General features: G+C 46.2%; 8 protein-coding genes across 8 annotated transcripts in view; 4 read left to right on the forward strand and 4 right to left on the reverse strand.

Moving 5' to 3' along the window:
- The window catches only part of LOC120447547 (putative dipeptidase NECHADRAFT_87110), a 94,798-nt gene extending 93,228 nt beyond the window's left edge, over positions 1 to 1,570 (reverse strand). The window contains exon 1 of the mRNA XM_039628994.1: positions 138 to 1,570. Coding sequence (XP_039484928.1) covers positions 138 to 1,529 — 1,392 coding nt within the window. The 5' untranslated portion in view covers positions 1,530 to 1,570. The remainder of the gene's footprint in view (positions 1 to 137) is intronic.
- A 3,722-nt stretch (positions 1,571 to 5,292) lies between these two features.
- LOC120450184 lies at positions 5,293 to 10,437 on the forward strand. Its single transcript, XM_039633048.1, has 4 exons — positions 5,293 to 5,311; positions 5,369 to 5,987; positions 8,675 to 8,966; positions 9,029 to 10,437. Exons 2-4 carry the CDS (start codon positions 5,370 to 5,372, stop codon positions 10,435 to 10,437), a joined length of 2,319 nt encoding a protein of 772 aa, XP_039488982.1. The 5' UTR covers positions 5,293 to 5,311; position 5,369.
- A 681-nt stretch (positions 10,438 to 11,118) lies between these two features.
- LOC120447733 (proprotein convertase subtilisin/kexin type 5) lies at positions 11,119 to 13,268 on the forward strand. The gene is made up of 2 exons (XM_039629277.1): positions 11,119 to 11,146; positions 11,206 to 13,268. Exons 1-2 carry the CDS (start codon positions 11,119 to 11,121, stop codon positions 13,266 to 13,268), a joined length of 2,091 nt encoding a protein of 696 aa, XP_039485211.1.
- A 256-nt stretch (positions 13,269 to 13,524) lies between these two features.
- Positions 13,525 to 14,443, reverse strand: LOC120450189 (probable chitinase 10). Its single transcript, XM_039633054.1, has 2 exons — positions 14,360 to 14,443; positions 13,525 to 14,304 (listed from the first exon to the last, which is right to left on the reverse strand). The coding sequence occupies exons 1-2, from the start codon at positions 14,423 to 14,425 to the stop codon at positions 13,525 to 13,527; spliced, it is 846 nt and encodes a 281-aa protein (XP_039488988.1). The 5' UTR covers positions 14,426 to 14,443.
- Positions 14,444 to 15,362: 919 nt separating this feature from the next.
- Positions 15,363 to 17,804, forward strand: LOC120447734 (flocculation protein FLO11). The gene is given in 2 exon segments (XM_039629278.2): positions 15,363 to 15,369; positions 15,436 to 17,804. Coding segments are annotated over 2 exon segments (2,376 nt in total).
- Positions 17,805 to 17,898: 94 nt separating this feature from the next.
- LOC120450186 lies at positions 17,899 to 18,822 on the reverse strand. The gene is made up of 3 exons (XM_039633050.1): positions 18,807 to 18,822; positions 18,667 to 18,749; positions 17,899 to 18,608 (listed from the first exon to the last, which is right to left on the reverse strand). Coding segments are annotated over exons 1-3 (765 nt in total). The 5' UTR covers positions 18,808 to 18,822; the 3' UTR covers positions 17,899 to 17,927.
- Positions 18,823 to 19,218: 396 nt separating this feature from the next.
- On the forward strand, positions 19,219 to 19,839 carry LOC120450188 (peritrophin-1). Its single transcript, XM_039633053.1, has 2 exons — positions 19,219 to 19,339; positions 19,394 to 19,839. Coding segments are annotated over exons 1-2 (411 nt in total). The 5' UTR covers positions 19,219 to 19,338; the 3' UTR covers positions 19,804 to 19,839.
- A 24-nt stretch (positions 19,840 to 19,863) lies between these two features.
- LOC120450182 (collagen alpha-1(IV) chain) lies at positions 19,864 to 27,292 on the reverse strand. The gene is made up of 9 exons (XM_039633047.2): positions 27,226 to 27,292; positions 26,348 to 26,483; positions 26,049 to 26,107; positions 25,874 to 25,977; positions 25,641 to 25,805; positions 22,050 to 25,577; positions 21,450 to 21,990; positions 21,255 to 21,380; positions 19,864 to 20,876 (listed from the first exon to the last, which is right to left on the reverse strand). The coding sequence occupies exons 2-9, from the start codon at positions 26,417 to 26,419 to the stop codon at positions 20,102 to 20,104; spliced, it is 5,370 nt and encodes a 1,789-aa protein (XP_039488981.1). The 5' UTR covers positions 26,420 to 26,483; positions 27,226 to 27,292; the 3' UTR covers positions 19,864 to 20,101.
- Positions 27,293 to 27,312: the final 20 nt, after the last annotated feature.

Raw genomic sequence — 27,312 nt, forward strand, 5'->3', positions numbered from 1 at the left:
GGTTTGCAGTAATAGACGGATAACCAAAAAGGGATAGGAATGTTTTCCGTTTTTGTAAAAATATATTTCAAAAGTTTTTGCATATTTCTGACACTATTACTTATATTTAGTTTTGTTTAAACAAAGTTTGAACCCACCTGATAGTCCATTGAGTTGCCGTAGCCCATGTGGTTGCAGGAGCAGGAGCAGTGTTTGATATGCTGCTCCAGCTCGTCATCGATGACGGTGGCGCTGGCTGGGAGGTGTCCAAGTGCCTCGTGATGGAAGTGGGCGTGCTCGAGATCCCAGTGATCCCGCTGCCGAAAGCGAATGTCCTTGCCCTGCTGCTCCACCAACTCCACATGGTTTGCAGCGCGATGTTGCTGCGGGGATAGATGTTGCTGATGTGGTTGCGCTTCCCCGGGCCAATCCAATGAGCCGGACTTGAACATCCGCCTGCCACCCGGTCCACCGCCACCCAACGCTGTGGATTGTGTTTCCTTGGCGGGACTGTGCTGTGGACTGGGGCTCATGGCGTTCACTTTGCCGTCGTCGCTCTCTTGGGCTGTTAAGCTGCCGACTCGCAGGAGAGCGCCGCTCTCGAAGCTTTTGGCCGCCTGGTGGAAAGCTCCGTACGCAACAGTTTCGTCCTCCTCAACATCGCTGGCATTCTGATAGCGTCGCAATGGCGGCGGGGCGCCACCAGTTGCTCCGGCCACGTTACCATTGCCAATGGCCGCCGCCGCTGGCGTCACAGTCACCGCCGAACTGGCCGCACTGAGCATGAGGCGGAGTATTTCATTGGTGTCCTTCGACGGGAGCGGCACACTGCAGGAGCCCGTTTCCGCCTCGGAGATTTCCTGCGGCTCCGAGTTCACCTCATCCGAACCGTTCGACTCCTCCACCTCGATCTGCTGGTTTTGGCGGGCACGTTGGCCCACTATCGAGGCAGCAGTTGAGTTGGCTCCGTACTTCCAGTACGTCTTTCCGGTGCCAGCGATCCTCTGCAAGTGACTTCCGGTCGCCTGGCGTTTCCGCTCCTGCAGCTGTTGGAGATTTTTGAAGACCTTTCGCACCGGTTGCGTGTGATGCAAGGTGGCACATCTTCGCATCGGCGGCGGCGTATATACCGGGGAAACACTGTAGCTGTGCGAGTGGCGACTGGGCGACAGTGAGCCACTCGACTTGGCGCCCACCAAGCGGGCTTTCAATTTACGGCCAAAGCCCAGGCCACTTCCGCTTCCGCCGCCCGTACCGCTTCCGGTTCGGGAGGTGAGCGAGTGGGCGGACAGGGAGAGGGCACGACTGAATCGCAGGGCCGCCGATCTCTGCTGCTTGACGGCCATCAACTGGCACTCGTCAATCGTGGGCAGCTTGAGCAGGTGAGGATGCAGCTGGGCATAGGTCAGTGGAGGCTTCGCACTGGGCACATCCGCTGTGGGATTCGGCAGCGGATCGAAGAGGTTCCGCTGGCTGAGGGCCAGGAACTCGCGCTGCTCCTCCTCCTCGAGCGCCTTTAGGGCACGCAGGTCCCACTCCCCGGAAGACATGGCTGCCCTTAGTCACTCATGGATTGGAAATTTCCTTTTAGAAATTTTAGTAGAGCAATGACACGGATAACACTTTTGTTTAAGTTACAGCATCGGCACTTTTTCAGAACTTATTACTTTTAATTTACATATTTCTATAAAATATGTAAATATATGTATGCAAATATATAAATACATGTATAATAATTAAAGTTTCATTTTAAAAACATAAATGTGTGTTTTCCTATCAAGTAATAAAACTAAGACACAAAATAATAATTGTTCTATTATAAAAGGGTATCAGAATGTAAATAATAAGATAGTAGGGATCGAATCTCTACCTATTTTACTCTTTCACTGCTAAAATGGTTAATGTTACGCTTTTCCGATATCACGGTGTTAACTAAAACAAATAAATTATAACACGACAATCCCGCCAATATTCCGTCACATTTTCCGTTAGATAAAACCGCTAACACTAGCCGGTTCAATTCAATTACCGTTGCTACGCGGCGCTGCCAACACACTGGCTTCATAGCGCTGCGGTACCGTTACTTTATAACGGCACTGCTAACAGCAGCAGCAGCAACAGTTTCCGCAACGAGTGCCAAACGTAGTAAGTGGAAGCTGTGGATCGTAAGTGACCTGGCCCAACAAAAAACTAAGGCAGTGGGTCGCCATGTTACCAGTATGTAATGTTAACTCAATGTTAACGGAATCGTATTTTATTATAATGTTTATTCAATACAATTAAGCATTATTATTATCAAATTTAATTCAGTGCATATTGATTGCACAAAATTGATTTAACACCTCCAAAATAGAGAATTTTGAGCTCCTTTAACATTTATTAAAAAACATTGATTTTCTATTTTGTTAAGCTCAACAGCCTATATCCTTCCTATTCTTCATATATGATATTCAAAGTTACGATTGGGTAACTTTGGGTCAAAAAGCCAACATCTATTGTTTTATGATGGCGTTTTCCCAACTTGGAGCCAAAAGTTGTCCCAAAGGTGATACTGCAGGTGACGGGGCGGCAATGAAATATGCAAGTGCATTCATTTGGCATCCAAAGCAATTTCGCAGTCAGCAGGACGACGACGCATAGCCATTTTTGTTAACCTCAACTCAAAATGCTCGCCGACCCTCAAGCCAGCACTCGGGAAAATAGGCTGTAACACAAAAAACCTAATATCTAAAATCCAATTTTCAATTTTAGCTTAAAATATTTTTTATCTTATCCAGATGTGCGAACAGATAAGAAACATGGTTTGTATATGTATTTACATTATTTGTAAAAATGAAAGTTACTTTTTTTGCAGTGTGACCATTTCTTGCAACTTGACAGCGTCACCGGTTAACGTTACAATGCACGGCCACATTTCTGCACACCTGTACCTGGGTACATATGTAAGTACTTGCTCATGGCACACACATCCTTTGGAGTGCTCATCCTTCATCCTGATGTATGGCCATCAAGCATCGGAGCAGGGGAGCGGAACATGGAGAGGAAGTAGGTGTGTGCACCGCTGAATCCCGACGAATCATGTTAATGAAATTCAAGCTGGGTCAAAAATTTGCATTAGCACATCCGGCATCCATATGCAAATCATATTTCACATATGAGGACTCACACGATTAACAAAGAGCGGATCGATGCGACGTTCTTAGAAACAAGAAGGTATAATTGTGTTGATCAAAATTATTATATGTATATGTATACATATATACACATTGGCTCACCAATAACTTAACAACATTTCCTATCCACCTGTGCTCAAAAAAGGAAAATGTAATTTTTTGCCATTTTTCGGGAATTTTGATGAATCGAAAATTCAAAAATTTATCAAATGTTTTTTTAGATAGACATAGTTAGCTATTAGCAGCACAAAACCATTTTTTTTATAACAAATTTTTTTTTTTAAAACGCCGGTTGAAAATATACGATTTAAAAAAAAAAAATCTTTATATTTTTTGATAAAAACTAATCCGTTTTTTTTCGATAGCAGTAAAATGATGATGGTAGCCCTTATCAAAAATGCAAAAAATATGTCAAATACATATTATAATTATAATTATTTAAAAAGTGCATATATAAATATTATGAAATAGCCCAATGTTTTTTCCTATCGCTTTGTAAATAGTGATTTAGAAACAATGGCTTACTGCCAATTCTCGTGGGAATTTTGCTGTCTTCCAGTTGATTTATGAATTTCTAAACATTTATAAAACTTTGCTTCTCCATTTAAAGGTTGATATTAAAAAGGCAACCAAAAGTTAGACTTTAAAGGGCTCCACAATGCCAAAGTCAAGCCATAATTTTCCAAGAACATGTTGGCCAGCCACGCCCACGTCCTCGACTGCAAGTCCCTGCCACCAAGGATGTCAGAAGTCACGATCGAAAACAAGTGAAAGTTGCAACAAGCCATTCTGTTTGAGGTCTGCATTTTATTTCGATTTTGAGGACACTGTAGTAAGTGAGTCGAATTTGAACAGGACCTCTTTCCTTGACCAAATAACGAACTTTGGCTGAATGGTTGGGAACATCTGCGCCACGAGTTGCGGCACGCATCAAACATCGAGCCCACAAAGCCACCGAACTTTATTGAATAGAAAATGCGGTTTCGTTTTCAGAAAACTTCATATTTCTGTAGTTGGTTGTTCCTTCCTCCGCACGAGATACTTTTTGGCCAGTTGCTGTCTGGCGGCGATTCGGTTTCCAACTGTTAAACATACCCCTTTCTTGAACGTGATGCTGCTTCGCATCTTCTTAACTTGGCCAGAAAAGGGGTTATGCCTAGCATCACGAAAACACAAACTTAAATAAGTAATTTCGGTATACAATTTATTGTTGATTCGAAATTTTCTGAAGACAAAACGTAATTATTTTTACATGAACAAATGGCCAGAAAGGAATGAAAAGGAAAGGCAGCTCTAAAGCCCCAAAAGCAGACACAAAATACTTGGCAGCAATTGGCGCTGCAAGGCGAGGCGCGTTCGAAATTCATTAGACATTTGCAAACTGCATATTTGTCATGGGACGCAAATGCGTGGATGCAGTTGTCCCAGTGGATATCTGGATATTTTGGTCGTGGTTGCCGCACCACTCGAACCAGCTGGACCCGCAACACAGAGTGCTACAAAATCGCCTGATTTATGGCCCGGATGCCGTGCTGACATTTGGTTCCTGGCCAGCACCTTCCGACGCATTCGATGGTGTTCACGTGGCAGGGAACTGGAACTGCTAAAGTCGAAATGACTAACAATTTTTGTTGGAGAACACAAATTCAGCTCTCAATATCTTTAAATCCTTGTAGAAGGTGTAAGTCAGTGTCAAGATTGAAATGGCTGTCGATGTTAAGCCAAGATAAGCTAAAATAATTAATTCTAACCTGGGAAAATCTTTAAAAGCAATAAATATTATACAATAATAATTATTAAATAAAATCAAAAATATTTTTTAATATTTTTTAACTAATTTTAACTAATTTTTGGGAATTGGTTTTATTTTTTTCCACTTTTAAATCTTTAAAATCAATAAATATTAAAAAATAATATTTATTAAATAAAATCAAAACTATATTTTAAAAATTTTTAACTAATTCGGCATTTTAGGGAATTGGTTTTATTTTTTGCACAAAGTGGCGCCATCTGCTTGTCGCAAAAAGCTTTAAAAGCTTTTAATCTTTAGATAAATGCTTTCATAGACCTTCTAAAGTGAAGCTAACTTTCTAATGAACCGGTTAATCGCAGTGTTCCCATCTTTCAGGTTCCAATTTGACAGACGTCAAAATCGTAAAGTGAGTGGGCACAATTTTGAAGTCGTTCGGGCGAGTTGATGATAAATCGAATTCCAGAATGGCAGCTGCACAAGCAAATCCCCCAGAGGTCGAGGAGCGGCTAAAGGCGCTGACCAATTACCGCACCAAGCTCCTGGAACACCGCGAGATCGAGTCCAAATTGAAGGCTTTGCGGGACAAGCACAAGGTCGTGAATGCCCAGTACGAGAAGTCCGAGGAGGACCTGAAGGCTCTCCAGAGTGTGGGTCAGATGCTCGGTGAAATTCTGAAGCAGCTCACCCCGGACAACTTCATCGTGAAGGCCTCGAATGGACCGCGCTATGTGGTCGGGTGTCGCCGACAGATAAACAAGGAGAAGCTGAAGGCCGGCACTCGGGTTGCTCTGGATGTGACCACTTTAACCATTATGCGCTATCTGCCCAGGGAGGTGGATCCCCTCGTGTACAACATGACCCATGAGGATCCGGGTAATGTAAACTACGCTGAGATCGGTGGACTTGGTCAGCAAATCCGTGAGCTTCGCGAGGTCATTGAACTGCCGCTACTGAATCCAGAAATATTCCTACGCGTCGGCATCAATCCGCCCAAGGGATGCCTGCTCTACGGACCACCTGGCACCGGAAAAACTCTCCTGGCCCGCGCCATCGCCTCCCAGATGGACGCCAACTTCCTGAAGGTAAGTATGTACATAAGTGCTTTGCACGGCAGAGATCACTGGGTTTTCAATTAAACTTTTAGTGACGGTCTAGCACACACTACCTCCAATAAGTTTACGTCTGCTATAATTGTAATTAACTAAAATAATTTCTTTAAAGCAAAGGTGTTTTGGAGATAAATTTAAAGACACTGTTCAAAGTAATAGTAACAAGTCTCACCTTATGATTGTTAAAATTGATTGCTTTTAATAATAAATTGTTTTCTATATTATGTATTCCTTTTTTATATTTCGTTTTTATATACCTCCACTTAAACGATGATCGTGTGAAACAACATGGATTGTTAATTAAAGTTTAGAAATTTACCCAATATACTGCAAAAAGCAATGCTCTTTCCCTTGAACAAAAAAATATATATTTAATAACTATATATAATTGGTGATTTATAAGAAGATTTTTATATTTTTTTTTATGCTAATTATCTGTTTCACTGATTTCGTTAATGGTTCTGTATTAAAAAACAAGAGTATGCTGCTAGTCGATATGCGGAGTCAAGGTCAGATGTTGGTAATATTTTCGCTTAGAAGAGTATTATTACGCCCCAAACAGGTGGCGAATATTTATGGCTGTTTGTTGAGATAAGAATGCTATTAATGTTAAATTACTTTACTATCTATAATGTAGATATATTCTATAAATATAAATATGTTGTGGGGCAATAAATGCTGAGGGACTAGGAAAGTTACGGTGGTCAGGAAGTGTTTCAGCCCAATAACTCAAAAAAAGTACAAACTACCACATGTTGTAAACATACTTTTATATCATTTACGCATTTTAATAAAATATTTATTTATTGCCCTATCTATATCATATCTATGAGTTTGCTAACATGTCGATGTACGAGTCTGTTCTTGGGGAACGTAATAAACTCGATCTACTTGATGTAATTCCAGAACGGAAAAGTCCACAGTTTGGTTGAGAACACGAAACGAGTGTCTACGCATATAATAAATTCTTAGATCTACAATAGGTGCCTTTCTCACAATCAATAAAAACTTGGTGTCAACTAAGAAGTCATGTCACACTTTTTCGCCAAGGCAGCGATAAGGAATCTATTCCCATTGATGACACAGCAATTGTTGTTTACTCATTCTGATCGGTGACTGAAGACCCGGTCAACGAGGCGGCTTGCACTTTGTTGGCTTCTTTCGGCAGCGCGGTTACAAATTGGTTACACTCATTGCATGTTTATTTAAGTATATGCTTTTTATTAAATTGGTTTAAAATTCGTATTTAGAGTGTTCCGATTTGAGTTATTTAACAGCACATGTGAAGTTCGCTTCGATTTGACACTTCGCTGATTGTTTCTTATCAAAAGCACTGATTTCGAATGGTGCTAGAGTTGAATTGAGTGGGTTGTCTTGATATCTATGCACCAATCGATCTCAGTTCTTCGATTCGAAGTGGTAGGCCAAGAAGGTAGCTCCTGATTCCGATCCTGCACCCTTTGGACTGATGATACCGACTGAAAGCCGTACTAACGATCGCTTGCGAGGCGAGTTGATTCGACTCGAGTCGAGTCGAGTGTCTCTGATAACTGTGTATAACACAGGCGCGACCTCTGTTTAAATCTGAGAAACCTGTTACACCTGAGAAGATTTTTATAATAGAGACTGTATGGGTGCAATGGCAGATCCACTCATATTTCCGCTGGCCCGTCTTTTGTTGTCCCATATGGCCTCAGACGGACAACATCTCCAGTGTAATGGACACCAAAGAGTCTAAGCCTTTCCAACTCAAGTGCCAATAGGCCCTAGACTTCAGACTTCAGACTACAGAGCACTTTTGCTCTCCTTTCTTCCATTTGGGCCTCGCCCAAGTTTGGTAATTTAATTCAAGCGTACTTCTCTAGCGTTTGAATAATTAGAATTGCATTGTCTTCAGTTTCATCTGCGCAGAGTCGTCGAGAGCAGGAAGCCGAAGCCTCTCACCGCAATCTTCTTCTGCGATGCGCCTCCGATCGTCTCCGGTTCTTCTAAGCCCATAACAGTACTTGTCATGAACCGATTGCGTTTCTGTGACAAATAGACTTCCATGCGCCAAAGACCCCCCCGAGAGAAATGATAGGGAAATGTAATTTCCGTCATTAAAATTGGCAACCCAGCTAAAATCGCATCTCCCGGTGAAACGAGTAAAACAAGTAGACTGCTATTTTGAGTTCTCAATGATTTTGTTATCGACATACTTGTACTTGAACCGTTGTGATTGCATCCGTTTCCAGGAATTTAATAAGTGTATCACTACCCAATTGACGACAAACTTTTCATTTGTTTAAATTCAATTTAACTTGACAAAATTAAGATAATGTCTATCCCGAAAATATTATCAATACAAAATACTCAGCTTAAATACATTCTCCTATTATACAATTTAATCTTAAATGAAAGTAATAAAAACGCATAACTAAAATACAAAGTATCTCAAAGTCCACCCTAGCGGTTCTTCTATGTATCTGGCACTTCATTTTGAGCGACAGTAAACGTCATTTAATTTCAAGTGTCAATAAAGCGAATCGAGTGATTAGGTATGCGTTATGTGCTTATCTAGGAGTGTGTGGCAAAACATAAATTAGGCGGACGCCGGGACGGAACCCATTCAGTAGTCGAGTATCCGTAGACCTATGCCAAAATAATGGGTTTCTCTTCAGGTTGGAGGGACTGGAGTGCAGGTCTTGATAAGGGCGCCCGAATCCCAGTGTGCCGAGCTACAGACACGCACACCTAATTACACCTGCGATAGCGTTGTGGCGCAAACAAATCATTGCCGAATTAATCGAGAGATTCGGGAGGTGATTGGTATTATCAGAAGATTGACTACTGATTTGGCGCACTCATGGCAGTTAAATGGTGCTACTCAGTGCGGCTTGCCACTTAGTCGTTCGCGAAATTCGAACTACTTTGCAGGTGATCTCGGGAGTATGCGACTAATCGATTTTGGTGGTGAGCTGTTGCAGAGTTGGCTACTTTAAGCTGGTAACTCATTTCGGTAACTCATATCTTAGGTCTCTGTCTTTGGACAGTTCTGCTGCTCAGCGGAGATTTGCACACTGCGTTAGCCCAGTTGACGAATGTGTGCCAGAATCAGGAGGATGGCACGAGACTTCCGTTGGCCACCCACTGTTCCCGATTTGTGCTTTGCCTGAAGGGAGAGGTTTCTATTATCGGCAGCTGCCCCCGGGGACTCCACTTCAATCGGGAGCTGAGGGAGTGCGACTTCCAGTGGCGAGCCAATTGCTTGGGACTCTCGGCTTTTGCCGGAGTGGATGATCAGTGTACCTGCGATTGCTGTGCCGAGGAGTGCCAAGATCCCATTGACGATGTCGACGAACCTACCACTGCGGTCACCGAGGACTGCGATCCGGATACGCCCACCTCAGTCACGAATCCCTCGGATTCCACGGATTCGACGGATGCAACAACGGACCATGAGGATAGCAACAACTCCTCCAATACCACACCATCGAGTCCAGGTGTGGTGCCCACGTATTGCAAGAGTTCTCGCACGGATTGCGTAAATCAGGAAACTGGCACCTACATAGATATGCCCGGGATCTGCGTGAGGTTTATCCAATGCAACAGTGGTTGTGCCGAGGAACTCCAGTGTCCTTCCGGCTTGTACTTTAACACGAAGATAGACGATTGCGACTACTGGTGGAACGTGGACTGCACTCCCACCGCCGATGGTTCCACTGAGATCGAGGGCCCATCGGGAACCACCTGCTCCAGTCAGGGCAGGTGCGCTGGTCAGAGGGATGGCCACATGATCGAGGACCCCGATACGAATGGATACTTCGTCTGCCAATGCCAGTGCCCCATTGCGATGCCCTGTTCCGAGGGTCTGAAGTTCAACGAGACTGCCCAAGTGTGTGATTGGATTAGGGGCACTGGTACCGCAATTGGTTCCTCGACGGTTGAATGTTACGGTGACCTCGTCTACAATGCCACCTCGGATCAGTGCGACTATCCGGAGAACTATGTGCCCAAGGTAGACTGCAATACCACCAGCACCGTGTGCCAAAATCAGCAGGAGGGCGAACTCTTTCCGGTGGAAGGCAAGTGCAACATGTTCTACAAGTGTAACTTCAACTGTGCCGTGGAGCAGTATTGCCCAAACAACTTGGTCTACAATCCCAATACCGAAGAATGCGAGTACCCACAGGACTACGATTGCCCGTGGGAGTATACCCCGCCCTCTGGTCCCAACGCAGGACCTTCGGGAATCGCTTGCGAGAGTAATGGCCGTTGCTTGGGAGAACACGAGGGTACCTACTTCAATTCCACCACAAATTGTGGCCAGTACGTCGTCTGCCAGTGTGAGTGTGAGGTCGAGATGGAGTGCCCCGATGGCTTATACTGGGACCAAAAATTGTTAACCTGCAATTATAAAGACCTAGTGGCATGCACTCTTTAAGTGACCGATTGCCGAATAAAGAAATTGATTATCAAAGCAACTAGGATGTGGCCTAATCGGCCCATTTATTAATGAAACTCTGGGTCCGTAAATCATTTTAATCAGTTTTGTGGCGGGAACATGTGGAACATCAGGTGTCGGCACTCAATAAGATTGGCAAAGATTGGCAAAGATTGGCTTATCGAACATATCTACTCGTTCATTTAAGACACACCCCTTGTTCCTTGTAGCAGTTTGTAGCTGGTCCAACCACTGCTATCACAATATATAGTCTTTAAATAATCAGATAGCATCAGTAATTAATATCAGTAGTACTTAGTTCTTTTTTATATACAATACTTTTATACTATACTAGAGGGCATTACGATTTCCATTCCTCTCGATTGCTGAGATCGCTTCTCATATGTTAGCATCTTTTAGCAACTGAAACATTCAACTTGCATGTGGAGAATAATTTCTTTTGGTCCTCTTGGTTTTATAAATAGTGACAATATCGATTGCTTGTATAACTACTGTAAATATATGCTGATAGTATCACGGATGTTTCGACTTTATCACCGCCACATGCTCTCATTCTGATGCAGGAAAAGACATTCAATTATTTTAATTGCCGGTAAATATAAAAGGCGATATGGTGCGAATCATCATCAGCAGTGAGCTGTCGATATGCGGAGTGCAAAGATGGCCCAATTCAGAACTAAACACTATGGTAAGGAAGGAGGGAAATATATTTGAGAGGATAATTGTTGATCCGGAGTTTTTAACCAGGAGTTGCCCTGTGCCTGATACTTTCCCTCTTCGTGGGATCGTCAAGTGCCGAGTGCTGCACGGATGGCGAGACAAAAGTGGATCCGGATGATTGCACCAAGTACCTGGCCTGCTGTCACGGCGAATTCGTATCCAAGTCGTGTGCAAGCGGATCCTATTGGAATTCGGATTTAGAAGTCTGTGCTGTAGACGAAGGCCAGTGCAATCCTCCAGGCTGTGTGGAAGGGGAAATTGCGCCCAATCCGGATAACTGTGCCGGCTACTTAGAGTGCGTCAACGGAAACGTAGTGATCCAGACCTGCCCGGATGGTGACTACTTCAACTCGACCCTGGATAAGTGCGTTGAAGATACCTGCGGAGTGTGCATAGGCTGCACCGAGGGAACCAAGAAGGCCGATCCCAGCGATTGCTCCAAGTTCCAGATATGCGTTGACGGCAAGTACGTGTCTCAATCTTGTGCCTCCGGATATTACTGGAATTCAGTAAACAACGAGTGCGAGGTGGACAATGGACAGTGCAACGGAAGTGGATCGTCGTGCACAGAAGGTGATCTTAAAGTAGACGCCACCAATTGCGCTGGATACTTGGCTTGCTCGAATGGCAACTGGGTGAGCAAGCAGTGCGCCGATGGAGCTTACTTCAATGCCACACTTAAGACTTGTGTGGAGGACGTCGACGGAGTATGCGTTAATTGCACCGAGGGATCGACGAAGCCCTTGGACGACTGTACCAAGTATGAGATCTGTTCCGGTGGCCAGTATGTGACCAAGTCCTGCAACAGTGGTTACTACTGGAACAACCAGACAGAAGCCTGCGAGGTGGACAATGGTCAGTGCAACGGAAGTGGATCGTCGTGCACTGAAGGTGATCTTGAGGTGGACGCCACCAATTGCGCAGGATACTTGGCTTGCTCGAATGGCAACTGGGTGAGCAAGCAGTGCGCCGATGGAGCTTACTTCAATGCCACACTTAAGACTTGTGTGGAGGACGTCGACGGAGTATGCGTTAATTGCACCGAGGGATCCACCAAACCCTTGGACGACTGTACCAAGTATGAGATCTGTTCCGGTGGCCAGTATGTGACCAAGTCCTGCAACAGTGGCTATTACTGGAACAACCAGACAGAGGCCTGCGAAGTGGACAATGGACAGTGCAACGGAAGTGGATCGTCGTGCACTGATGGTGATCTTGAGGTGGACGCCACCAATTGCGCAGGATACTTGGCTTGCTCGAATGGCAACTGGGTGAGCAAGCAGTGCGCCGATGGAGCTTACTTCAATGCCACACTTAAGACTTGTGTGGAGGACGTCGACGGAGTATGCGTTAATTGCACCGAGGGATCCACCAAACCCTTGGACGACTGTACCAAGTATGAGATCTGTTCCGGTGGCCAGTATGTGACCAAGTCCTGCAACAGTGGCTACTACTGGAACAACCAGACAGAAGCCTGCGAAGTGGACAATGGACAGTGCAACGGAAGTGGATCGTCGTGCACTGAGAATGAAGTTAAGGTAAATCCTGCGGATTGCGCCGGATACTTGCAGTGCATAAACGGAAACTTTGTGGCCAGGAAGTGCTCCGCTACGCAGTTCTTCAATGCCACACTGGAGCAATGCGAGGTCGACACTGAGAATGTGTGTATTCCGAAGACCTGCGATCCCGACTGCTGCGATGTGCCCAACAATTCCATCTGGCCCGTGGAGAAGAATTGCTCCGCCTTCTACCAGTGCGTAAATAGCATTAAGTACGAGCAGCGGTGTTCCAACAATCTGCAATACAATTCGAAAATAGAGCAGTGCGATTATCCCGAAAATGTTGACTGCGACGATGGATCGGCGCCGCCAAGTGGTCCAAATGCCGGACCCTCGGGAACTTATTGCGAGAGCCACGGACGATGTGTTGGCCAGCGGGATGGTACCATGTTCGGCGCTGCCAGCGGAACATGTAGTTCTGAATATGTCGTCTGCCAGTGCGAGTGTGAGGTGAACTTCAGTTGTTCGTCTGGACTTTTGTACAATTCGGTGGTCAAATCCTGCGATTGGGCCGATAATGTTAAGTGCTAAATGGTTGCAATAAACAATATTTCAAGCAGAGTATTAAACGAGTATTACATAAAACAATTTTTGTTTCCTTTTCATAGATAAAAGCTATACAATTTGAGCAGATGATGACATTTCTATAAGTCCACGTGGATTTCACTTGGCTACTTTCATCTTTCACTTTATTTAACCACTAAGGATATACCCCTATACCCTTATAGTTACTAAGCTTTTGACTTTATTAATTCAATCACTTTATTGGGGTCTTCAGAAAATATAGTTAGAAGCGAAGTTTTTTCGCCTTACGAACAGGTTTCTTTGACTTGGATTTACCTTTGCTCTCATTGCGCTTCGTCTGGCATTTGGCAATTTTGGGATAATCGCAACGTGACGAGGCGGTATTGAAGTGCAGGCCAGTTGGACAGTCCATTACCAAAAACATCATGTTGCTGCAGAGCATAAACTTGCCACAATCGCTTCGATGTGCAACAAGGGAGTTTTCCTTTTCATCGGAACACACGCCACCCGTAATGGCAGGACTATCCAATTCTTTATTTTCCTGGGATCCCTTGGAACACTTGGCTTCTGAGGCCTTCATGCAAATGCGACGAGTTGGACTAAAGTGCTGTTTGCCAGGACAAGAGCGTAGATGAGGCTTTTTGGCCTTGCAGACATAATATTCCTGGCAGGATCCGGTCCTTGCCAGCATCACTCCATCCTTTTTTCCAGCACACATTCCGTCCTGGATTGTAGGTCGTGGTTTTTTCGTCGGTTTGACAGTAGTGGGAGGATCAGTTTTGGCCATTTCGTCTTCATCGTCTTCATCACTTTCGGAGCTCCATGAGTCATCACCCACATTATCCTTGCCATCGAAAATGCAATCCACGTTGTCAGGATCATCGCAGTGCAATGTTAAAGGATTGAACAACGTATTTTTTTCACATGTTCCGGTCACAGCGTTTCCATCAGCACACACATAATATCCCTTGCAAGATCCAAACATTGGCAAGAGCCCCCCATTTTTACCCTCGCATAGGGACGTCTTGAATGCGAATCCGTTCTGTGAAAGTGGACATAGTTATTTCTCATACTTTCACAGGTGTTTTCCAACATACTTGTAAAACAGCCAGGGTACTTTCATGAAGTACCAGCATTCCACAGAGCAGTCCAAATAGCTTCATTTTGTGTGGTGCTATCGAGTGTTTTATCGAACTGAACTGAAACTTTCCATTCATTGAACTGCGTTTTTATACGCTTGAATTACTTGGAAATTTGCATGATTTGTTAGCATGTAAAATGCTGGAATCTGATTGTATTGTTCATATGATAAAGGAACTCTCATATGGGTACTATCTTTATCTTCTTACTGAGAATTGATAAGCGTTCATATAAAACATATGTTATCAGAAGCATCAAAAGCATGCCTACATTTGATCGTGTGCCCAGACTGAAGTCCAATTTTTTGGGTTCACTGCTCTATCAATTGTTCTTACTTTGATGAAGGACACGAACCATACATTCAACAAAGCCTAATTTACCAGCTTTGGATCTATCTACATTTTCAACTATCCTTTTCAGCAGGTAAGCTAGTGCTTGGTGCAAGGCCAATATACATAAAAAATCTTACTTTTATACTGGTCTTATTAACATTATCCAATGAAGCCTAAAAGTAGGTACTACCTTTCAAACAATCGACCACGTTCTTCATAAAAATGTAAGACATAGGGTTCCTACCTGCAATCACACTTAAAAAAGAGATTGGAATGCTTAAAGTTTTCGGGAAACTTAATTGTTGTGATATCTCGCCGAAGTTAATTATAACGAAAACAGAAGTGAAAAGATGTTTATCAGCATTAATAAGCTGTTGTCTACTTCCCTGACCAATAGAATGTTATCAGTATTATTAGTCATTATCAGCGGAAAAATGTAGAAGCAGATTTCATTGGCAGTCTCCTATAAGGGAATTGTTTTGAAACTGCCAAAAATGTGGTCCCATTTCAGTTAATTCCAAGACGTTGGCACATCGACACCCGAAATTAACCATAAAGAAAATATATTTAAATTTTAAACTTAGAAGATAAACGTTCGGTAATCATTCGTAAAACAGTAGCTCCCACAATGAAAGGTGAGTAAAATACAGATCACAGTCTAACAAAAAATCACTCATAATTGGGTATAATCTTTTTTTTAGTGTGTGCGGTTTTCCCGATTATTCTTTGGCTTTTGGGACCACCTTGCGTGGAAGTCCTTTCAATCCAAGGATCGTATAGTGTTGAATGGAATAATATCAACCAAAATGCTATATTACCCTTTTTGAAACGCGAATCACATGGGTGCGTAACATCTTCGGTACCAAATTCCACGTACTGTGAATCCTTATCGAATGGTTTTTATGAATATCCCTACAACTGCAACGCCTATATATCATGTTATGATTCTTGTGCTGATTTGGAGTACTGTCCCGACGGAAAGCTGTTCAACAATCCTCTGCAGATTTGCGATACTCCAGGGACCGTCGACTGCGAACCGTTGCCATATCCAACACCTGCACCCACAGAATCTCCACCGGTAGATCCTTGTTTGGGCATAAAAAACAGCACTTTACTGCCCTCCGCAGAAAATTGTAATGAGTTTTACGTGTGCGTGAATCAGCAAAGTCATATTTATCAGTGTCCCGGTGAGATGCTTTTCAATCCGGATTTGAATATTTGCGATGATAAGGATAACGTGTGGTGTTATGGTGACCGTACTACTGAAGATCCGTGGGATACCACAACTCCGGCTGAGGAGTCCTTTACAAAGTGCGAGGACCAAGAGCGGGGAACCTCTTTTCCGGACCCACAAAACTGTCAGCAATACTATTACTGCTGGGGCAACAATTCCTACACCATATTTCCATGCCCCGTCGACAATTGGTACAGCCCGATCAGCGGCAACTGCGGTCCCGATATAGCACCAGAAGCTTGCCGAGAAACCGCTCCAACCACGACACCAACTATTGTTACTACATCATCCACAACTGTAGCCCCAACATCGCCGGAAGATGATGGCGCTAATTCATGTGCTGATCAAGAACTGGGTGCTAGCTTTCCCATTAAATCCGACTGCCAGTCCTACCTTCTCTGCCTCAATAACGGCGAATCAATGACTGCAAAATGCATTGCGAATGCCTGGTTCGATCCCAAAACTGGGGAATGTGGTCCCAATGTGTCACCCACTGCGTGTCTTGAATCCTTTGAGACCACTACGAATGCGCCAACGACACAAGCTCCGAAAGATCCTTGTGCCGATCAAGAATTGGGAGTCTCGTACCCACTCGTCACAAATTGTCAGCAATATATTCTCTGCATGGGAAACGGAGAGTCCGCCATTGCCAATTGCATTTACAACTCCTGGTTCGATCCGCAAACCGGCAATTGTGGCCCTGATGTGTCTCCGACTGCGTGTCAGGAATCTGGAGCTACCACCGCTTCCACCACAACTGAAGCCACCTCTACACCCACAACACCTACGTCCAATACCCAGGAAACCACCACCAATCCTCCGGATATTTTAGACATTTGTTCCGGGGAGAGTGATGGATATTATGCCACGTATCCCGAGGTGTGCAACAAATACATAGTGTGCGCTAGTCCTGTACCCATTGCATTTTACTGTCCAGAGAGCTTGTTTTTCAACGAGGCTCTGCAGAGATGCGTGGAGTGGGAATCCAGTGATTGTTCGAATGGAGAGACCACAACAGAATCGCCAGGACTAACAACTCCTAGCCCCGACACTCCACTCTGTGCCAATAACACTGGCCTTAAATTGCCCTACGAAGAAAATTGCCAATGGTATTTATATTGCACAGACGAGGACACCTACATGATGGGTATTTGTAGCAGTGAGGAATATTTCGATCCGTGGACCGGGCAATGTGGTTCTGGTGTTTCGCCCGAAGCATGTCGTGAAATCGAAACCACATCACCTTCAGTTACAGAGACCACAGAAGGTCCAACCACGGTAATAACACCGAGTACTCCAGGTTCGCAACCAGATCCCTGTGATGGAGCTCCTGAGGGAAAACTAGTTCCCTATCCGGACGACTGCACCAAGTTTATACAATGTATTCAGCCCGTTCCTATCGTTTATAACTGTCGCGAGGGTCAGGAATTTAGTGCCGCCCAGGAAAGATGTATGGCTCCGTGGTACGCAAACTGTTCTATTCCGGCTACAACAATCCCTCCCGTAACTACGCCGACTACGACTACAACCACCATAAAGCCTTCGCCGGATGGCATTTGTGCGGAAAAGGCCGAGGGATCACTGGTGCCCTATCCCGGAAATTGTAGCAAGTACATAGTTTGTGAAGAACCCATTCCGGTGGGTTATGCCTGCCCGGAGGGAGAGGAGTTCAATCCCACGATTCTCACTTGTACGGATCCCAAGCTGGCGGGCTGCAGTCCAAGTGCTTTGCTCATTTTACCGAAACACTTTTCACCGAAATCGAAATCAGAGGATTAAAGCTTTTCTTTGTGGCAGTCCTTAAAAACGATTGCTAGTTTTGTTACCGCATTGTAATCATACATTTTTTATTGAATGCTTTTGTAAAAGTAATTATTAAAACGTTGTAACTTCATGCCATCTGTTTGATTGTGTAAAGCTCGGATTTCGGAACTCTGGTTTCAGAGCTCTGGTTTCCTATTACTGGCACCCATCGCTGGAAATGGTGCAGGCACGTTGGCCAGGATTCCACTTCAGGGAATCTGGACATGTAAGAATGGTTGCTGTTGGTCCGCAATGGATGAACTTGTTGCAGTCGCCCGGATAAGGAATGTATGAATTGGGAGGACTAATATTGCACAACGGTTGGACATCAATTGGCAGTCGGTTGGACTCCGTAGGAGTTATGGACGGTGGAGTAGCAGCGGTGGGCATGGGATCATAGGGAAGCACGGTGGGTGTAGTTGGCAAGGGAGGCAATGGGGTAAAGGGGTATACGGGTGGCAAGGCTACAGGATACCTCTGACAATCCCCATTCAGTGGGGGTACGCAGCTCTGGTATACTGAACTCCACTCGAGGTTTTGCTCGCAGCGAAGGATACGTGTCTCGTAGAATCGACTGCAGTCTCCGGGATATGCACTAAATATCACCCCAGCATCCTGATTAGGTCTTGGATTGTCCGAGTTGCAGTTGGAGTACTCCTTGTAGTCACAGCGGTAGGTCATCTGGCTCCAGAACAAATTCGGAGGACACTGGTGCTCAAAGGCGCGTCCTTTTTGGCATACGTAATACTTGCGACAGTCGTTGGGATATGGCAACATCACATTATGGTTGGGATCGTCGAACGGTGGACATTGTATAGAGTGTTCGGTTATTATGGGCTAGAAATATATAAAAAGATTTTCCACATTATCCTTTTTAACCGGTTTGATTACTTACCACAAGATTATTGTTTACTTGACCATCAACAATTGCAATGGAAGCCAACAACCCTAGGTAGATAACAGCAGATCCTTGCAGCACTGCAAAAATTAATTTGTTAATGCCTTACGGGTTTAAGATCATATGCCTCTTGTTACTTTTGATGTTGTTTGATGAAAGTCCTCCAAGAAAGTGGATGCTACAACTTGGAAAAACTCGGCCTTTTATACCAGCACTATGCTGGAAATCTCTATCTTTATCAAGCTGAAGTGATCAACACTTATTTATCAATTTGCGTAAACAATGAAAGACAAATCTTTTACAACTTCCCCCTAGATATGCCATGTGTACATATGGAATTCTTACTGGCCAGGTCTGATCTTTGCAACAGACAGCTATTTTATCTAAACAATCTTCGATTTACAGTAATATATACTAATTATTTATATAGGTTATCGAATTTGATGAGCAACGGCTAGTACTTATCTTACGTGTTATTTTACCTTCCACTTGACCGGACAAGCTTATCATTCCAAGGACAGGTGTGATATGAAAGCTAATAATGGAAATTCTCCTGAAGGCATGGTATCAATTTGTCAATAACGTGTATTTACTCAGCAATGATTTATAAAAATCCAGTCACATCGCACTTCCAGTCTCAGACAGAAAAATCTTCGCGAAGCAGAGAAAAGTACGAACTGAAATACTTTCCTAACATTACTAAAACATATTTTTCTTCTACCAGTGCTAAGCCGTATAACTCTGATTGTAACACTATGTGCATTGTTCTTCGGATGTTGCATGCCACAAGCTGTGAAGAGATGGCCCTATCCTAATGACTGCCACCGGTACTACGAGAGACGATTGCTTGACTGTCCGCCGGAATTTAATTGGAACCCACAGCTTCAACAATGTGATTTTCAGACCCCCACTGGCTGTTTCCCCATAAATTCGAATTCCAGTTCACCAGCGATCATAGATCCAGAAAATCCCGATCTCTCGAAACTGTGTGAGAATAAGCTCAACCAACTAATACCCTATCCAGGGAATTGCAGCCAGTACATTCAGTGCGATTATCTGCCCTTCCTAATGCCCTGTCCACAATATCTCTTCTGGAACTCCAAGCTCCTTACATGCGATAAAATTTGTATTTAGGCCACAAGCAGTTCGCAATAAAGGAATCGAAACAAATTGGTTCTTTTTTGGTATGTTGTGTTTTGTTATTAAATATTAATTACAGTTGCAAGTCGTACGAAATATTCAAGAAATGGCAGTGAAACCTTTGTTTATTAATTGCGAAAAACACTTAAGTGCTCAAGAGCAAGCTGCGTTGAAATACAAATAGGTGTTTGTAGATGGCAGTTGGTTAAGCTATTCTAAAATTGAGCCCCTCTGGAACTGAACTACTATAATATGGGTGGGGTTGGTAGAAAGGGATGCGTCTTATGCTTCCCTAGCACTTTCCATTGGTGGGCGCCTTGGGCCGGCAGATCTTGCTCCTTCCATTGGCGCCGTAGACAATGTTGCAGGAGAAGGTGAAGTAGCCGCATGTCGACGACTTGGTGTAGTAGGTGGACTGGAAGTTCTTGTTCTCCTGCGGTGGGTTCTTGGTGTTGTCCATGCTGCCGGTCACAGACTTGGTGACGGTCACATAGCTATCAGGAGTACGCCGAATGGGCTTGTCACCCCGCACCGGACCCTCGTCGTTGGTGTGATCGGGTGTGATCTCCACTCCCTTGGGAGGATGCAGCTCCAGGGCCTTGGTGTGGAACTTCTTTTCCACATTTACGGTTCCTCGGAATCCTGGTGGTATGGCTTCGGTGGTCGAGGGCTCAGCATTGACGGTGGCCTTACCGTTCTGCTTTTGCACCACCTGATATTTTTCACCTGGCGGCGCCACTACGACTGCCTGTTGGCTTTGCGTGGGCGATGACTGCTCGTAGACCTTAGGTTTAGGTGTTGTCTCTGGCGGCTTTACTATGCTGGCCGACTTTGGGGTTTCCTCTAGCTTCACTGGCTTCTCGTTGTAGTACTCATCCTCGTCGTATTCATCCGGATCGGCTTCCTCTTCATCATCGTACTGAACCGGCTCCGGCTGCTCCGGCTTCCTCACTACATGCTCCGCTTCCTCCTTGGGCTTGGTGGACTTCAGTTGAGCCTCTGGCACTGAATCGGACTCATCAGTCAGCGCGGGACCACTGTAGACAGCATCAGCTCGATCAGTAACACTGGAAGTTAAGACGTTGTTGATAATAAAATGACATACAATTTTATCAATTTCTAATTTAAAACAAAATGGGTGGAAAAAAACTTACAGAAGCACTTCCGTTTTAAGTAGTAAGTAAAAGTAGTTAGAAGTTTTTAAGGATTTATTAGTTTATGTATGCAACAAAAATAACCACAGAAAATATACAAAAATGAATACGTTTTATCAAAGAATTGCTAGGAATTCTACAAAGGCATGGCAGTTATAAAATCACAACAAGTTGTTTGAGCTAGAGCTTGGAACTTTTCCAAACCAATTTTGAACATATTTAGCCAATTTGAAAACCGCAGGATCATACTTTATCCCTTGTAAATACTACAAACATGTTAATATTACTTACGCATTCCCGTTGTTGCCAAACTGACTTATGGTATTGAAGAGTTCCCTGTTTGCTTCCCTGTAAGTAGCCACCTGCTCCTTGGTTCCCGACGCAGATTGTGCAGCACCATGGTAGGAAACACCAAAGCTGAAATACACAACCGATAATGATTCAACATTCAGTGATCAATAATCCTATAGCCTATAGCTCCACTACCTGGATGTTCCGTGAATTTGCGAGCTACTCTGACTAGAGTGAGTGCCAGATGAGGACGATGCCTGGCCGCCACCATTGGCTGCTGGCGGATTGGCCTCCTGGCCGGGACGGAAACCGATCTGCGCCTGGGAGGAGGTTTGCCCGGGTCCGCTCGACTGCGCGTCCGCCAGACCGCCCTTGTCATTGGCGTGCACCTCGCTCTGGCTCTGCTGGATGATGCCACCGCTCTGGGACGAGGCCTTGGTGCCGCCGTCCTTGGCCACCTGTACCTGGGCCTGCGATTGGGCAGGACCTCCCGATCCCTGCGACTGACTCACTGCTCCATCGGCATTTCCGGTTACCTGGGCACTGGCCGCACGATCCGCATCGGACGTCATTGCACTGGCGCTAAACGTTCCGCCGGAGCTGTAAGTTCCCGACACCTGAGTCTTGGCCGTGCCTCCATTCTTCTTGCCCTGGGCACTTGCCGAGGCTTGTCCGTCGCCAATCGATGACTCGGCCTGGGAGAAGGCATCGTCAGCTCCACCGGTACCGGCAGCACCTGGAAAACGAACAATTCAAAACATTGCCTTCGATCCCTCTACCTTGATAGCCACTTACCAACTCCACCAGTGCCAACAGCACCAGGTCCACTTCCATCTGTATACCGACCTGGCGCCCCAATTTGACCTGTCTGGGTTCCGTAGCCTGGTTGTCCTACACCGCCTCCGGTCTGTCCGGGTTGCCCTCCAATGACTGCATTTTGGCCGCTGCCTCCTGGCTGTGCTCCATAGGCTGGTGATCCACCGATTCCGGGTTGACCTCCGTATCCACCTTGTCCGGCTCCGATCTGTCCTCCAATTCCGGGTTGAGATCCATATCCCGGTTGTCCGGCTCCAGTCTGTCCGCCAATACCAGGTTGTGCTCCGTAGCCGGGTTTTACTGCTCCAGACTGTCCGCCAATACCAGGTTGGGTTCCATATCCGGTTTGTCCGGCTCCAGTCTGTCCGCCAATACCAGGTTGGGTTCCGTATCCGGGTTGACGGGCTCCAGTCTGTCCGCCAATACCAGGTTGTGTTCCGTATCCGGGTTGTACTGCTCCGGGCTGAGAACCAACACCTGGTTGGTTTCCATATGCGGATTGTCCGACACCGGGCTGTCCGCCAATACCAGCTTGGCTTCCGTATCCGGGCTGTCCAGATCCAGTCTGTCCACCAATAAAAGGTTGGGTTCCGTATCCGGGTTGTCCAGCTCCAGTCTGTCCGCCAATACCAGGTTGGGTTCCGTATCCGGGTTGTCCAGCTCCAGTCTGTCCGCCAATACCAGGTTGGGTTCCGTATCCGGGTTGTCCAGCTCCAGTCTGTCCGCCAATACCAGGTTGGGTTCCGTATCCGGGTTGTCCAGCTCCAGTCTGTCCGCCAATACCAGGTTGGGTTCCGTATCCGGGTTGTCCAGCTCCAGTCTGTCCACCAATACCAGCTTGGGTTCCGTATCCGGATTGTCCAGCTCCAGTCTGTCCGCCAATACCAGGTTGGGTTCCGTATCCGGGTTGTCCAGCTCCAGTCTGTCCGCCAATACCAGGTTGAGTTCCGTATCCGGGTTGTACTGCTCCGGGCTGAGAACCAACACCTGGTTGGTTTCCATATGCGGATTGTCCGACACCGGGCTGTCCGCCAATACCAGCTTGGCTTCCGTATCCGGGCTGTCCAGATCCAGTCTGTCCGCCAATACCAGGTTGGGTTCCGTATCCGGGTTGTCCAGCTCCAGTCTGTCCGCCAATACCAGGTTGGGTTCCGTATCCGGGTTGTCCAGCTCCAGTCTGTCCGCCAATACCAGGTTGGGTTCCGTATCCGGGTTGTCCAGCTGCGGTCTGTTGGCGTCCGTACCCGGGTTTTACGGCTCCGGGTTGTCCTCCAAATCCTGGCTGGACTCCGTATCCTGGTTGTCCGGCTCCGGCCTGTCCTCCAATACCAGGTTGAGTTCCGTATCCTGGTAGTCCCTCTCCGGTCTGAGCCCCAATTCCAGGTTGGCTTCCATATCCTGTTTGTCCCGTTCCGGTCTGAGTACTGACACCTGGCTGGCTTCCATATCCGGGTTGTCCGGTCTGTCCGCCAAATCCAGGTTGGGTAATGTATCCGGGTTGCACAGCTCCGCCAACTCCATGTTGACCGCCGTAGACGGGTATTCCTCCACTGTAACCGCTTTGACCCCCAGTTCCTGGCTGAGTTCCGTATCCGGGTGATCCTCCAACTTGTGGCTGGCTTACGTACCCAGGTTGACCTGATTGTCCGCCAACTCCAGGATAGCCTCCATATCTGAGTTGCCCTCCACTGACGGATTGACCGCCGGATACTGGTTGGCTTCCATATCCGGGCTGTCCGGCTCCAGTCTGTCCGCCAATACCAGCTTGGGTTCCGTATCCGGGCTGTATTGCTCCGGTCTGAGAACCAACACCTGGTTGGCTTCCATATGCGGATTGTCCTACTCCGGGCTGTCCGCCAATACCAGGTTGGCTTCCATATGCGGATTGTCCTACTCCGGGCTGTCCGCCAATACCAGGTTGCGTTCCGTATCCGGGTTGTCCGGCTCCAGTCAGTCCACCAATACCAGGTTGGGTTCCGTATCCGGGTTGTCCGGCTCCAGGCTGTCCACCAATACTAGGTTGGGCTCCGTATCCGGGTTGTCCGGCTCCAGTCTGTCCGCCAACTCCTGGTTGGCTTCCATATCCGGGTTGTCCGGTTCCAGTCTGTCCGCCAATACCAGGTTGGCTTCCATATCCGGGTTGTCCGGCTCCAGTCTGCCCGCCAATACCAGGTTGGGTTCCGTATCCGGGTTGTCCGGCTCCAGTCTGTCCGCCAACTCCTGGTTGGCTTCCATATCCAGGTTGTCCGGCTCCAGTCTGTCCGCCAACTCCGGGTTGGCCGGCTCCAGTCTGTCCGCCAACCCCTGGTTGGCTTCCATATCCGGGTTGCCCGGCTCCAGTCTGTCCGCCAATACCAGGTTGGATTCCATATCCGGGCTGTCCGGCTCCAATCTGTCCGCCAATACCAGGTTGGGTTCCGTATCCGGGTTGTCCGGCTCCAGTCTGTCCGCCAACTCCTGGTTGGCTTCCATATCCAGGTTGTCCGGCTCCAGTCTGTCCGCCAACTCCGGGTTGACCGGCTCCAGTCTGTCCGCCAACTCCTGGTTGGCTTCCATATCCGGGTTGTCCGGCTCCAGTCTGTCCGGCAACTCCTGGTTGGCTTCCATATCCTGGTTGTCCGGCTCCAGTCTGTCCGCCAACTCCTGGTTGGCTTCCATATCCACGTTGTCCGGATCCAGTCTGTCCGCCAACTCCTGGTTGTCTTCCATATCCGGGTTGTCCGTCTTCAGTCTGTCCGCCAACTCCTGGTTGTCTTCCATATCCGGGTTGTCCGGCTCCAGTCTGTCCGCCAACTCCTGGTTGGCTTCCATATCCAGGTTGTCCGGTTCCAGTCTGTCCGCCAATACCAGGTTGGCTTCCATATCCGGGTTGTCCGGCTCCAGTCTGCCCGCCAATACCAGGTTGGGTTCCGTATCCGGGTTGTCCGGCTCCAGTCTGTCCGCCAACTCCTGGTTGGCTTCCATATCCGGGTTGTCCGGCTCCAGTCTGTCCGGCAACTCCTGGTTGGCTTCCATATCCTGGTTGTCCGGCTCCAGTCTGTCCGCCAACTCCTGGTTGGCTTCCATATCCACGTTGTCCGGATCCAGTCTGTCCGCCAACTCCTGGTTGTCTTCCATATCCGGGTTGTCCGTCTTCAGTCTGTCCGCCAACTCCTGGTTGGCTTCCATATCCGGGTTGTCCGGCTGCAGTCTGTCCGCCAACTCCGGGTTGTCCGGCTCCAGTCTGTCCCCCAACTCCTGGTTGGCTTCCATATCCAGGTTGTCCGGCTCCAGTCTGACCGCCAATACCAGGTTGGCTTCCATATCCGGGTTGTCCGGCTCCAGTCTGTCCGCCAATACCAGGTTGAGATCCGTATCCGGCTTGTCCGACTCCGCCAATACCAGGTTGACTTCCATATCCGGGCTGTTGGGCTCCAGGCTGTCCGCCAATGCCAGGTTGGGTTCCGTATCCGGCTTGTCCGACTCCAGTCTGTCCGCCTGGCTGGGCACTCAGACCTCCATGCACACCTGTATTAGGAATTAGAAAATCGGAACATGAACCGCATAAAGTTTTGGTCATATACGACTTACCTCCCCCGGGTAAGCTTATTATAGCATCGGGTCTACCGACCACTCCGGATCCGGTGGCATCCAGAATTCTGCCTGCAGAAGGGTAATCCGTTTGGTAGCCAGAACAACCATTGCAGTCCCCTGATGAAAACTGGCTCTGAGCCTGACCCATTCCATGGGTGCCAGCTGAAAGAGGTTTAGGACAATAGATCAATAGATAAAGTGCTAATGGAACTCATCTGAGCCGTACTTACAGACAGTTGAGCGAGATCCATTTTCCGTGGCCTCTGCCTCGGCCTTTCCATCCTCCTCCGGCTTACCGAAATTTAAGTACTGAGACTGGGTTTGTCCCCTTGAACTGGGAAGAAAAATGGAAAGGGTTTACTTTTCTACAGACATACATTTCCAAAACAGTGTTAAACAACTTACTAGCCTCTGCCGGCTCTCTTCTCCCGCTGCAAGTCGCTCAGACTAGAAACCTCATTTTCCTGAAAGTATGGTAATACATCGATTTAAATTCAATGCTAATGTCAATCTAATCTTTATTCATTCAAAGGGTCTTTGCAAGTGTGCCCGATTAGATGCTGCTTGTAAGAACTGACCTTGGTCAAATTATGTCTTATCGCCCAGTTTTCGAACCGAGTTCATTTACATTACACTACTCTAGTTCCATTCAAACACAGAAGCACCAATTCTGGGCGATATTCATTAACAATTCGGAAACTTACGATGGCAGCTCCATTTACGCATGCCACGAAAAGCACGGCGCCAAGTAGCAGGCCCAAGCGAAAGGGCAACATTTCAATAAATTAAACCCTGAATCCAATTGAAATGCGTCGACGTCGCGGCAACACAACCAGCAAACTGTAAGATGAAATTGAATTGAATTCTATTATCAATACACCATATAGATGCGTGTTATTATTAGTTTATACTCCTTCTCTCTGTTTCTTGTCCGTCACTTTCAGGGGTTATCACTTTTCTTTGGAATGAGCACGCACGCTGTGCTGTTCGATGCCAAAAAAAAGGCCATCGATCTTGAGTTATAATTCAGACTTGTGAATGATGTAATAGCTTAAGCTGATTATTCTTAGTTTTGATTTATAGTTTTTGACACGAACGTATCCGTTCTTGAATAATACACGCTTTAAAAACAAGTCACATAAGCACTTTACACTTCGAAAGGATAATAGCACTAGTATCCTGACGACTATAAATTCTTACAGGAGTGCATATATTTTTGTATAGAAATGTTTAATATATTATGGGTCTACACACATAATTGTTTTAGAACTTGTATGATTTCCATTGACTTGTACAACATTCATAACTAGCACGTATTGTATAAGTTCACTTTTGGTTCTTTGAGAACTTTAACTAATAAAAGAAGCCTGGTACATCATTTGATTTTAATTTCACTGCATATTTTCCCATACCAAGGGGTTCACGTTTTTCATTTATGAAAACCAATTCTAAAAGTGATAGTCCGTGTCGCACTGCATAATGTAATAGGATGCTTCATTTTCTTTTATTCACAAATCCCTTGTCTTTGAAAGCTATTTTTGTCGGTGTCCTTAATTCGAGGGCGTACATCCTAGGCACATACTTTTTCGGCTGCGTGTTCTAGGAATCCAAGGGAGATTTTCCGATTTGCTTCCGATCGCGACAACTGCTGGATTGCGAATAACGCTGG

Source organism: Drosophila santomea, chromosome 3L (genome assembly GCF_016746245.2).
Source record: "Drosophila santomea strain STO CAGO 1482 chromosome 3L, Prin_Dsan_1.1, whole genome shotgun sequence".
In the NCBI taxonomy this organism is placed as follows: Eukaryota; Metazoa; Arthropoda; class Insecta; order Diptera; family Drosophilidae; genus Drosophila; species Drosophila santomea.